The 13687-nt window shown below is 41.4% G+C and overlaps 1 protein-coding gene across 1 annotated transcript; it reads right to left on the bottom strand.

The window, feature by feature from the left end:
• Positions 1–6905: 6905 nt before the first annotated feature.
• On the bottom strand, positions 6906–7256 carry LOC150021746 (parathymosin-like). The gene has a single exon (XM_090266313.1). The coding sequence runs from the start codon at positions 7239–7241 to the stop codon at positions 6936–6938; it is 306 nt and encodes a 101-aa protein (XP_090122439.1). The 5' UTR covers positions 7242–7256; the 3' UTR covers positions 6906–6935.
• Between the last annotated feature and the right edge of the window lie 6431 nt (positions 7257–13687).

Here is a 13687-nt window from a genome sequence, read left to right as displayed (position 1 = left end):
CTGTCCCTCCAGACTTTTTAAAACATGTTACTGCGCTTTTTCCAGCCTGCCACCGCCGCCACCACTGCTGCCGCCACCACACCACGTCCTCTCTGCCTTGGTTCCGCCCCTCCTACCTGTCTGGGTGAGTATTTCTTCTTTATATCTTTGTTTGTTGTACTTTCATGTAGCTCAATTTTCTGGAACTTCTGGTTGTTTCTAGTTTTGAGGTAGTTGTATTCTTTCCTAGTTGTGGAGGGAGATGCAGAGTGTCTGTCTATGCCTCCATAGCACCCTCATTCTTCATGGAGATAATTTAAAGCAGACACATTGGATTTGTTTTTGTAGGCTATAATTCTAACAATAAGAATAGTTGCCTTCCTGTCAAAGCTAATATGTGAGCTGTTGGTATTCTTAGGTATAATTCAAATAATGAATAAAACCAATCCTCAGAACAGATAACTGAAAACATTCCTTCGATTACCAACACAGGGGAACAATTCTTAACATAATTATTGTTGAGTTCAATTTTTCAGCTATTTTGGACTTAAATAGGCATGCTGATTTCAAAACTGCAGTTAGTTTTCTTCTACCGCATCAAGTTTTTTCTCTACAGCTTATCTTAATGCAACTACTAGAGGCTGGATCGAGCCTGGATTGAGGAAAGCACTAGTGCTCTCCTATTGGCTGAGAGCAAACCTCCCTCAAGTAGGGAAGGATGGGAGACGACCTTGGAGACCAGTGACAGGCTCATACTTGTCTAGGATATTCAGTTACACATGAGACAGTGTGGTGAGAGGTTGTGTGCTGCTCTATATAGTGAATTATATTCCAAAGTGTAGTCCAAGTTCTTGTCTGTATACAAGGAGTTAGCAGAATTTATTTTTTAATTTACGTACATACTGATTTCCTTTCCTTCAGATCATGTCTGCCTCTGCTCTTTCTTGTCATAAGTGCCTAAACAACCCTGATTCGTTTTGTTAATCTGTGACAGTTTCACCATTCCCAGTCAAAGGACAAACATCAGTACATTTGTCAGGCAAGTCTATTTTGCATATTTTAAAGTAAAACTTGGTGATTAAGATAAGTCTTGGGCCCCTCACAAGGTGTGCAAGCAGTGTGTCAAGAGTTTACGGATGTGGACAAAGGCAACATGTGATAAATTGACATTTGGTATACCTATGGTTTGGTGAGAGTCCAGAGATCATTCAAGTGACTGTTACTTTTGTATAGTGAAAACGTCAGGATATAACAAGAAAAATAAATGGAAAATAGAGTCTCCTAGTCTACCATCAGCTTTATGCCCAGTGCCTCATTCAGCTGAAATCCCAGTGCCAGTTTCCATTGAACTACTCTCTTTGAAAAACAGCAGCATAGTGAAGAACTAAGTGACGATGACGATCTTGAAATTGAAGATGACTCAGTTCGTAAGGGATTTGATCAGCATGAGTGGAATGATTTGGCACGGGATTTGGGACTATCCAAAAAGGCTTCAGAACTCTTAGCATCAAGACTGCATGAGAAAATTTTGCTTGAAAAAGGAATGAAGGCACCCTACTTTCGATCAAGAGAAAGTGCATTTCTGCAGCACTATCGAAGTGACAGTGGCTTTGTGCATTGCCAAACATACATGGTTTAATGGAGGAATTGGTAATTCCAATTTAGAATACAACTGAATGGCGACTGTTCATTGATAGCTCAAAGCAGAGCTTGAAATATGTCCTCCTCCACAATGGCAATTGACTTGGTGTAGTCCCAATTGGCCATTCAGTTTGTTTTCGTGAAGACTTTTGATCTGTTGCAATATCACAAGCACAATTGGATCATCTGTGTTGACCTTAAAATGGTCTGCTTCCTTCTTAGTCAGCAACATGGATATACCAAGTATCCCTGTTTTCTGTCTGTGTGGGACAGCAGAGCATGTGAGAAGAATTGGGTGGAGTCAAACCATCTCCAAGATCTTTCTCAAACCTAGTGATCCAAACATTCTACATGAGCCACTTGTTGACAGAAAGAACATTATATTCCCACCTCTGCACCAAAACTAGGTCTCATGAAGAAATTTGTGAAAGCTTTCCAACTGACATAGACTGTTTCAAGTATCTCATTTTGGCATTTCCTAGCCTGTCGTTGGAAAAGATAAAATACCTTAATATGTATGTTTGGTAGCAGAACTTTACTACTTGTATACAATTTGACTTACAGTAACAATATATAGCCTTTATACTAATAAAATAACTCTAAATAAACAGTATATTCAGGTAATTCTTTCTTTATTTTCCTTTGTATGTACATTTTGTATGATTTTTGGGACAAAGGGAAGATATCCTGTACCTTAAAAAGTTGATGTGATAGAGAAAAAATGGGGTCATTTTTGGATTCAGATGCCAAAAGTTAGTCAAAAACAAGTGTCAGATCTAACTCAAAGAAAATTGTATTTCCCAGTGGAATCTTTGTTACTCAGGCAGAAAACTACCATACTATTTCTTGACTGTATTGAATTTAGTGGCTTAAAATGATGTTTTCTGGGATGTTCTGTAGATTCTGTTTTTAGAAATTTGTCCTATAACCTGAAGAGTTTCCTTTTATTATTCTGAAATAATATTCTTTATTTTAAATTGTTTTGCTTTGTGATTTTTTTCAGTTTTGTGTTTAACATTTAGGGTATCATCATTCTGTATTGAAATTGTCTCTTAGGAAGCTACCCATTAGTTCCTCTTTGTGACTTTAAAGGGAGATATCTTTCTTTAAGATGGTGATAGAAGTAGATACTACAACACTAGACATAATTAATATCAGTTAATGATGAGGTTAGTTTGAGAGCTAAGAAAGATTCTCTAAGATAAGCTACTCTTTAATAAATCACTGACCTTTATAGAATATCCCAGTACTGTGGTAATTCTTTTACTGTTGGTGGGCAGTAAACTCACTTATGAGAAAATATGGCACATTAGGGTTTTATTTGTTTGAACTGAAAAGAAATTAATTCTTCTTTCTCTAACAGACAGTGATACTCCCCTATTATAATTCAAATCAGTTTTCAGAACCAGTGACATTTTCAAGGAGAAAGAAGTAAGAAAGGATGAACAAATGAGCTGGGGTATACTTTCTATAATATTCAAAGAGAAAGCGAGAACTGGACACAGGTAAAACATTCAGACTTATTAAGATATTAGGAAAGTTTCTCAATCAGTGTATTAAATACATGAAATCAGTATTTGCTTCTCAAATAACTAGGAAGCATCAGAGTCTCATGGGAAGAGAGGAAGTGGGTATTAGAAGCCCATGTTCTTCATGTTCCTTGTGCTGCCTTTCCAGATGGCCCTAGATTCTGGGAAGGTCAATCCTCTGTTTACTGTTAAAGTTGCCCCTTAACAGTATGAAATAATATCCCTAATGCTAAAAATAACCAGAGTATGAGTCCAAGACTTCATGTGGACCATCTTGTGTACCTGGTAGCTTTGGGGAGCAGGATGTCCTCTCACTGAACTCTAATAACAGAGCATAATAGAGTGACATAGTGAAAGTTGCCTCCTTAATTATTCTTGAATATCACTGCCTATGTAGTGATTATTGACTTGCCAAATGGAAAACTGACTTTGTAGAGAGGTATTTTTCTTGTAGGAGGTATTTTGTTGTTTTATTCATGGAGAAAAGGAACAAAATGAGGTAAATCCTCCAAAGCATCCTATAAGTAAACTACTTCTTTGATAGAAATTAAGGTCCAAATTCAAGTCATAAATATAACTAGTCATAGTTTTGTTCAAGTCATTTTACTTTGCTGGGCTTCTGTTTCTCCAGTTGAAAAAGGAATGTGCATCAGATGGGGGTAATATTTCACAGGTAAAAGTGGGAAGATAGTAGAAATAGCAAATTGGGGAGCGATCTTAGCTCAATATGCTGAGGCACACAAACATAGGATATTTATATTTATTTGGGTTTTGTTTTCAGTTCTGTGATTGATTCTTTATGGGTCCTGAAGCATTTGTTCAGCTTCTGCATTCACTCACTTATCTGTCCATTCATTCATTCAGTAAAAATTTACTACATGTCTAATATGCGTCAGACACTATCCTAAGCTCTGAAGATATAAGAGTTTACAAAAAAAGAGTTGGTTCCTGTCTTCATATAGCCTACATTAGAGTGGGAGAGATGGATAATAAATACATAAGCAAATAAGGAAACAAGGTGATTGCAGACTGTGAAAACTGGTGAAAGAGAAATAAAAAGGGTGATGGAATGGAAGGTTAATGGGACAATCATTTCCATGTAGATGTCTGCAGAGATGCCTCTCAAATGACTAAGACTAAGCTAAGACTTGAGATATGAAATACCAACAACCTTAGCTTCTAAGCCTACCAAGGTAGAGAGGTTATTTATTTATTAATTCATAGGTACAAAAATGACTCATCTAGACTTTTCTCCATGCATGGTACACTTTGTTGACAAAATGTCCTTAGGCAGAATGCCACATATGTCAACCTCAGTTTTGTAAATCTCCATAACATTCTCCAGTAGGATTTGTCCTGGCCATTCTCCTGCTCCCTCATTTGAGGAGGGAGGGTTCAGGGAGACCTCTGACTTTGTGGTTCATGTCCTGGCCTCATGAATCTTGCATGGACCAGGCTGCAAGCAAAAAATGAACATGTACTTAGTTAAGTGGAAATGTGACTAAGGAAGCAGAATTGGCCACCTACTTCCTCTGGTCCATCCTAGCCAGGAAGCTCCTAAGCTTGTGTGTAACTTCCTGGGACCAAGCTTACTCACAGAGTACTGGCAGCTCTTTTGACCTGAAAGGGGTTGAGGTAGAAGGCTTGTATTAAAAGCAGGTGGATTTTATGACTGCCTATGTAACGTCATTGGAATTTTTTCCCCCTGACCTGTCCTCAATGCTTGAAATTCTACAGCTAGAAGTTAGCACCAGTACACTAATTTTTGAAAGGTTTGTTTGCTTTTTAGTCTTCAGGTCTCATTAATTTTTGGAGAAGGTGCCACTCTTTAAAATTATAATGTAACATCTTAAACGGACTCACAAAAAGCTCTAAAAATGACAAGAGTCAGATTTTAGGTATTATACTCTGGATCTCATCTTACACAGAATTGCCCCACCTCTGAAATGACAAATCCATAACCCTACTCTTAGAGTTTGACTCCTAGTCTTCTAACTTTCTCATTACACTACTCTGCAGCCTCCTGAAGATCCATCTTTCCATGAGAAGTTTACAAATGTATCTAATGTAAGGCATATGCACATATAACTGTAACTCAAGGTGGAGGGTCATAAGTCTATTTCCACTACCTCCCACCACTCAGCTGAAAGTGCTCTCCCTCCTAAAGATATCAGGTCCTAATCCTTGAAACCTGTAAATATTAAATTTAGAAAAATGGTCTTTGCAGATGTGATCGAGTTAAGGGTCTTGAGATAGGAAATTATCCTGAATTATACAGATGGGCCCCAAATGTCATTACAAGTGTCCATATAAGAGAGAAATAGAGGAAGATTTCACACACATGTGTATACACACAGATGCACACACATGAGAACATCTTGTGATAACAAAGCAGAAAGATATTTAAAGCTTGGAGTGGTGTGGCCATAAACCAAGGAATGCTGGCAGCCACCAGGAGCTGGAAGAGGTAAGAAACAGATCTCCCTGTCCATGCCTTCATTCTACCCAGTGATAATGATTTTGAACTTTTGGCCTCCGGAACTGTGAGAGAATAAATTTCTGTTGCTTCAAGCCACCAAGTTTGTAGTAATTTGTTACAGGAAACTAATATAATTATTAAATCAATGGAAACCACCTGTGTTTCCCTACTCACTTGAAAATCCTCTCTTTATCCCCTGGAGGTAACTAGGACCTTGAGTTTGGTGCTATTTATTTTCTGAACTTCATTATGCTTTTATTAAATATATATATCGTCGTCATCGTCGTCGGCAGCCGTCCGTCTCGAGAGACGATGGTGTAGCTTCTTAAGAGTCTATCTGCACCGCCGAGAATGGCTGTGCAGTCCGACTCGGGAGTGACATGGTATCTGTCTCCTCCCGTGTTGAATCGACATCTTGTGATGACACTGAAGCTACAGAGCCTGGGCAGGGTAATATGGAGGGTCTGCTGTTGCCCATGCAGCAGACCCCCCCTCTCTTCGCAGCTGAAGGGTCCAAGGGAAAGACGGAGTCGATACAGCTTGGGTTCAGGTGCGCCGCAGGAGTTGCCGGTGTTGACTACAACATCAAACCGCCTTAGGGACTCCGGCTCCGGATTTTCTGTCGGGGTTTACTCCCTTAGCCTTTCCCCTGAAGAGGTATGCCGCAAGGCAGCGGAGGTTTTTTGGAGTCAGAGTTTTCCTTCTCTGATGTACCCTGACTGGAAGATCGAACCAGCGACACTTAGCTTGCAGGCCGACGCTCAATCCACTGAGCTAAACCAGCCAGGGTTAAAATATATATAATTTTGCGACCATTTCTTTATTAAATTATACAAAAAGAGGAGTTGAGGGGGGCAGCTGTGGGGCTTGGTCCCAACCCTGACCCCACCCCGGCCTGGCGCTGTCTGAAAGAAGGGGATCTGGGGGAGACCCAGGGATCAGGCAGGGTAGGGATGGACAGGACAGGAGGCTAGGATGCAGAGGTCAGGAAGGAGAGGCTAAAAGAGGAGGGATGAGAGTGGCTGAGGGAAGAAAGGAAGAGAAGAAGAAGAGAGAACGGGGCAATTGGGAACCAGCTGGGGAGCTCAGATGGAACAGGTCAGGAGATGGAAAATGGCAGAGTGAGGATGGAGGGGCAGTGTCCGGAGAGGTGGACATGAGAAGGCTGGGAAAAAGAGGGTGGCAGCTCTAATGCAAGGCCCAGAGCAAGGAGCCAGATGAAGAGTAGCTGAACTCATCTGTTCCTGCCCCCATCTCAAGGCCCCGGTGGGGGGGGGGTCTCCCACCCCAGCCCATTGGCAAGGGGCTCATGCTGATGCCCCATTTTCTGTCTTCTGCCGCTTGGGATCAGCTTCATCCTCCTCTTCAGGAGCTCTCTTCAGCGCGGGCCCTTCGTCGTCGTCATCTTCTTCTTCCTCATCTTCTTCTTCCCCTTCATCTTCCTCTTCTCCATCCTCAGCAGTTTCTTCTTCTTCCTCCTCAGCTCCGTTCTCCTCCTCCTCCACTTCTTTCTTTCGCTCTTTCCGGCTTGCCTTCTCTTCCACCTTTTCTTTCTTCTCCTTCAGGTCCTTGGCGCTTAATTCGGCTGCTGCCTCCACGCTCTTCTCCGACATGGTGCTGGGCCCGGGCCGAGGCTGGCGGGGAGCCGGGGTCCCGGGGCCGGGACCGGGACGGAGGGGCCCTGGACGGCGTAAGGTGGCCGCGGCCGGAACCTGGCGCGGTGGCGGCGGCCTCTCAGCAAGCTGGGTCTCTGGAAGAGGCGACAGAGGCGCGCGGGGTGGGGTGGGGCGGAGGTGGGTCTGGAGTGGAGACCCGCAGGGCTGCGGCCGTCCAGAGAGCGGGCGGAAGGGCGGTGCGGGCGGTGGCCGGCACGCTCCGGCCGCGGTCGCTAGGTCGTCTGCTCTCCGCCCCCGCACCCGCAGAGCTGCCGCCAACCAGCCGCTATTAAATATATATTATTCTGAAATATGTCATTCTATATATAGTATCATATTGTATCCTACATATTGCTTTTATCTTTCTGTATATTTTAATTTATATATAAATACATATATTTTACAAATTACATATATTGATACATATTACTCTACTTTATTTTCACTGTTGTATAGTATTCTCTTGTGTGTATGTGTATGTGTACTACAATTTTAAAATCAGTTCTTCTGTTGATGCACATTTAGGTTGTTTCTAGTCCCTGGTCTTTCAGACAGAGATACAATGAACATTTTTTGCACATATCTCCTTGTGTTTATATGCAGGAGTGTTTCTAGGATATTTACCAGAGAATAGAATTACTAGATTAAAGGTGTGTCATCCTCATCTCTGCCAGATTTTGTTAAATTTCTCTGTGAAGGTATTGAAGTATACTTGGTGGGTTGGATTTGACAGATGGAAATTTCAGTAAGAGGAATGACTTATACCAAAGGTGTAGAGATGGGAGACATAGGGAGTGATAAGTAGTCAGTTCTCTTTGACAAAGCAGTGGTTCTCAGTTGAGGCATGAAAGCAAATCTGGATTGCTTGGGAGAATTTTTTTGCAATCTTTGCCTTCTTTTGCCCATTCTCTCATGTTTGGGTTGAGAACCAGTAGACTGGTGCCTGAGAAGGAGCAGAGAGAGAAGAGGCAGGAGAGCTGGTCTGGGAGGGCCACTTGAGAGGACTGAGATGTCAGGTCAGGAGAATACATGTCAATCAGGGAGCACCAAGAACGATTGAGCAATTCCTGAGCATTTACCTTTCTGCAGGTGTCCAGGGGCATCATTAGGACTTTGACACCCTTAGGTTAAGATATTTGGAATAAAGGTTTACATATTTGACCATGTGTATCAAGCTTTGGCCTCTGACAGAACTTGTCTCAAGTTTCCTTCTAACCTTGCTCATTGAAGAGTCACTTTATAATTCAATGAACTATTGTTCCCTGGGTCACTGGATCATTGAAGATGCTGAAGAGCTGGCTTAAGATTGGTATTTTTATATTTTAATTATAATTATTGACCTAGGAAAATTAAGGAAAGTTAAATATAATACTTCCAGTGCATTCATTTAATATAGCATGTATTCTATGGAAAAACATATTCATCCAAGTAAAGTATTATTAAAAAAAGACATACAGTGTATACTGATTTTAAAAAAACAGAGTAAAATCTGTGTGTGTGTGTGTGTGTGTACTTGATAAGAATTAGAAGAAAGCACAAAACAATGCAAAGAGTTGATTTTTTAAGTGTATGGCTTATTTTTCATATAAAGGTACAGATACTTCCTTCTTTTTCACAAAAATTATACTTTATTACTCACATACAAAACTATAGAACTATAAATGTTTGACCTGGAAGAGTCCTTAGAGGTACATCGTCTAGTTTGGCTCTTTCAATGGTGACATGAAGGTGAGGGAACAGGCCTGGGAGGGGAAGAGTTCTGCTGGAATAAGAGACTAACTAGTCCAGGGCTGGGATAGCACTAGATCCCATCTAAGCACATTTCCCACTACAATTCCTCTCAGCATCATGGACAGTTCAGATTACTATATTCTGCTGGAAAACATTACATAACCTTTTTAACAATTTATTTATTTATTTATTTATTTATTTATTTATTTATTTTTAGAGAGAAGGGAAGGGAGTGAGAAAGAGATGGAAAGAAACATTGTTGTGTGAGAGAAACAAATGCCCCCAACTGGGGATCTGGCCCACAACCCAGGCATGTGCCCTGACCAGGAATCAAACCGGCCACCTTTTGGTCGGTCCACAGGCCAGCTCTCAATCCACTGAGCCACACCAGCCAGGGATAGATAACTTTGGATGAGTCTATTCTGATTTCATATTTGGAATTTAGTCAAAATATTGGTTTTAGAGTTGCCCATATTTAACAAGTATTAAAATTTTAAAATAATTTCTCATAATTTTCAAGGTGAGTGGTCTTTTTTGGACATCTTTTATAAAATAATACAATGTTTGAACTTCCGGCCAAGATGGAGGCTTAGACGGACGTGCTAGGTCTCCCTCTACAACTAGAGAGGAATACAACTACTTCAAAACAAAGGATAACTAGAAATTCCAGAAAATAAAACTACACGGAAGCCCAACATATGAAGTTATAAACCAGCGGCGCTCTTTGGGCAGGTAGGACGAGAGAAAGGGGGCGGAGCTGTTTGCGGTCGCACCTGGGACAGCGGCGGGGAGAACAACCCCAGCTGCAGTTGAACCCCCGGCAGTTCGCGACCCCAACGCTGGGGAAAGCAGCCACCACATCGCCTTGAACAGTGAGGCCCAGGGGGGCGGGAGGACGGATCCCGGTCTCCTAGCGGAATAACTGTGTGAATCCATCTTGGACCCCCGCCCCCAAAGAAAGCGCCACAGGGCTGCGAAATAGGTCGCGGACAGGCGCCGGTCGCTGGATTGTGACGCATACACAGGCACTGCCCCCTACAGCCGGCCCAAGAAAACAAAACGCATCTGTCAAAATGAGGCAGACAACTATAGAAATCCCGGTGGCACAGCTCACCAGGCAACAGATGAGGAATCTGACAGATGAACAAATAAGAAACCTGTCAGATGATCAGTTCTGGGCCATTGTTATCAGGTGGCTTACAGAATTCACAAAAGATTTGGAAAAAGATGAGAAAGAAGCGAAAAACACTCATAACAAAAGGAACAAAACCACATACGAGACAGATGGTGAGGAAATAAAATCCAGAGTTCATTTCAACAAACCGGAATATGGAGAAGGAACAAGCAGTCAACCAATGCAGCGAGAGGAAATGGGAAGCAACGATGAGAGGATCAGAAACCTCTGGGACAGCTATAAAAGGCCCAACATAAGAATCATTGGTTTGCCAGAGAGCGAGGAAGATGAACTAGAACTTGAAAAATTGAGTGAAAATATAATAAAGGAGAACTTCCCAGACTTGGGGAGGGAAATGGACTTGCAGGTCCAGGGGGCACAGAGAGTTCCAAAGAAGCTGGACCCAGGGAGAACCACTCCAAGACACATTATAATCAAAATGTCGAGGATTAAAGATAAGGAGAGAATCTTAAAAGCAGCAAGAGAGAAGAAAAGAATTACGTACAAAGGGGTCCCAATTAGACTATCAGCTGACTTCTCAAGGGAGACCCTGCAGGCAAGAAGGGACTGGCAAGAAATATTCAAAGTAATGAAAATCCAAAACCTACAACCACGAATACTCTATCCAGCGAAATTGTCATTCAGAGTAGAGGGACAGAGAAAGTGTTTCCAGGACAAAATAAAACTGAAAGAGTTCGTTAGATCCAAACCACTGTTGTATGAGATGTTAAAGGGACTGGTTTAGAAAAAGGAGGATCAAGACAATGAAATCTAAAATGAAAACTGCATCACAAGAAACAACAGAAGCTAGGGAATTGAAACAAAGGCAAACTAAACAGGCAACGAGACTGGAAAGAGAGCTATGGGTATGGGGAACATGTTGGGGGGAGGTCAATGGGGAGGGGGAATGGGGAGAGGGAGGGAGATGATATAGGCATTAAGGATCATGGTAGGAGGGAATGGAATAGACAGAGAGAGGTTGAGAAGAACTGTATGCACAACTAATGGACATGATCTAAAAGGGGGGGACAACTGGAGGGAGGGGGGCCACCGGGTGGAGGGGAGCAGAGGGAAGGGAAATTGACACAAATGTAATATTATAATCAATAAAACACATTTAAAAAAAAAAGAAAAGAAAAGAAAAAAAAATAATACAATGTTTAGACAACGGTGAAAATAAAAATTTTCATGTCTTCTAGAAGTGTACAGAGGACCTTGCTAGTAGTAAAGATTGTTTTAGCAACACGCCCTATATTCATAAATCAAGCTATCAACTCAGCTTTATTCGGAGTGTGGTCAATGGGAGAATAGTCCAGGAAGGTCTCTAAGTCTGAGAGAATTGTTGGAAGAAGAGATCTTTTCCTTTGGAACTTGGCAGTAGACTTGCCAGACAATCAGGTTGAACTAGAAGGAAGTTTTAGGGTCTAAAGTTTTGGGCCTACACTGTAAACACCAATAACATTTTTAAAAAAGGGAGGGAAATCACCTTGTAATTCTAATATGCTGACATTAATTGCTTTTCTTATTTTTTCTGTTCACTTTTAATCCTTGATTTTATGCAATCATTTCATGTAACTTTAAATATAACATAGTTAAAATGCTGCATTCTTTTTTAACTCAACATTGCATTGTGAACACTTGTCTTAGGACTGTTTTGGTTGCAAGGAATATTCACTTAGTCAAGTTAAATTACCTCAGAAAAAAGGGGTGTGTGCATGTGTGTGTGTGTGTGTGCGCCTGATCTTACAGAAATGCAAGGACAGGAACCTAAGCAGTGAATTTCCACAGGGATTGGAGCTGAGACTGGAAAGCCAACAGCTACCGAAGCTGCTCTGTCAGGTGCCTTCAGTGGGGTGCCTGATTATCTTTGGATTTCTGTTCCATACTCTCATAACTTCCGGTGTGCATTGTCAATAATGGCTACACCAAACTACATGACTTTACAGTTCCACAGTTTTCAAACATCTCTCTCTAGATCTCTTAAAGTCAAATCCTGATTTGATTGGCTTAATTTATCTTTTCCATTCAGTTAGACCACAAACATCAGAGGTTTCTGTTCAGCCTGTGGATTGGCTGTCATCAGGTGGACACACCTTGGTCCAACTGAATGTGGCAGGGGAGGTGGAGCACATACTCCAGGTTTAGCTCTGCAGACAGCAAGGTCATATGCAGAGACAATGCCCCCTCTCCCTGCAGTTAGTGCGGGTAGGTAGGCTCCCATGTGGCTGTGTAGTCTTCATAACTACAAATTTTAATGAATGCCCAACATTACATCAAATAGCTGTTTCTTAATTTATGAACCCATTCCTCTGCTGTTTTAGTTTAACTCCTTTCAGTTTGGGGGCTACAAGTTAAACTATGATGAAATATGTGCATACATTGTCCCCTTCGTCTAGATTATATAAAATAGTCTTCATTTATTATTTTTATTATTATTTTTAAATCCTCACCTGAAGATATGTCTCAATTATTTTTTTAAAGAGAAAGGTAGGGAGAGAGGGAAACATTGATATGAGAGGAACGTCAATTGGTTGCCTCCTGTATGCACCTAGATTGGGGATCAAACCTGCAACCTAAGTATATGCCCTGACTGGGAATGGAACCTGCAACCTTTTGGTGTATGAGACTTCGCTCCAACCAACTGAGCCATCGGGCCAGGGCAATAAAAGTCTTTAAATTACATAGAGATTGCATTCTCTAAGCACCTTTGGCTTGTTTGTTTAAAAAGAGTATTTGCTTTCTGCTCATCAAAAGAAAACATCAGCAAGATGAAAAGGAAACCAACCATATGGGAAAACATATTTGCCAATGATATCACAGACAGGGGACTGATCTCCAAAATATATAAAGAGCTTATACAACTCAACACCAAGAAAACAAACAACCCAATTAAAAAATGGGCAAAGGACCTGAACAAACGCTTCTCCAAAGAGGACATACAGAAGGTCCATAGGCACATGAAAAAATGCTCAACATCATTGGCCATCAGAGAGATGCAAGTAAAAACCACAATGAGATACCACCTTACGCCTGTCAGAATGGCCATCATCAACAAATCAACAAACAACAAATGCTGGTGAGGATGTGGAGAAACGGGAACCCTAGTGCACTGTTGGTGGGAATGCAGACTGGTGCAGCCACTATGGAAAACAGTACGGAATTACCTCAAAAAACTAAAAATGGGACTGCTATTTGAACCAGTGATTCCACTGCTAGGATTATACCTGAAAAATCCTAAAACCCTAATTCAAAAAACTTATGCACCCCTATGTTCATAGCAGCCCTGTTTACAATAGCTAAGTGCTGGAAACAGCCTAAGTGCCCATCTGTAGATGAGTGGATCCAAAAACTGTGGTACATCTACACAATGGAATACTATGTAGCAGAAAGAAAGAAGGAACTCCTGCCATTTGCGACAACATGGATGGAACTAGAGAGAATTATGCTTAGTGAAATAAGCCAGGCAAAGAAAGCAAAATACCACATGATATCACCCAAT

The sequence above is a fragment of the Furipterus horrens genome, unplaced genomic scaffold (genome assembly GCF_987537825.1).
Source record: "Furipterus horrens unplaced genomic scaffold, mFurHor1.1.pri manual_scaffold_1, whole genome shotgun sequence".
Taxonomy (NCBI): domain Eukaryota; kingdom Metazoa; phylum Chordata; class Mammalia; order Chiroptera; family Furipteridae; genus Furipterus; species Furipterus horrens.
The sequence above is the reverse complement of the archived record's forward strand: the minus strand, read 5'-3'. Positions and strand labels throughout refer to the sequence as shown.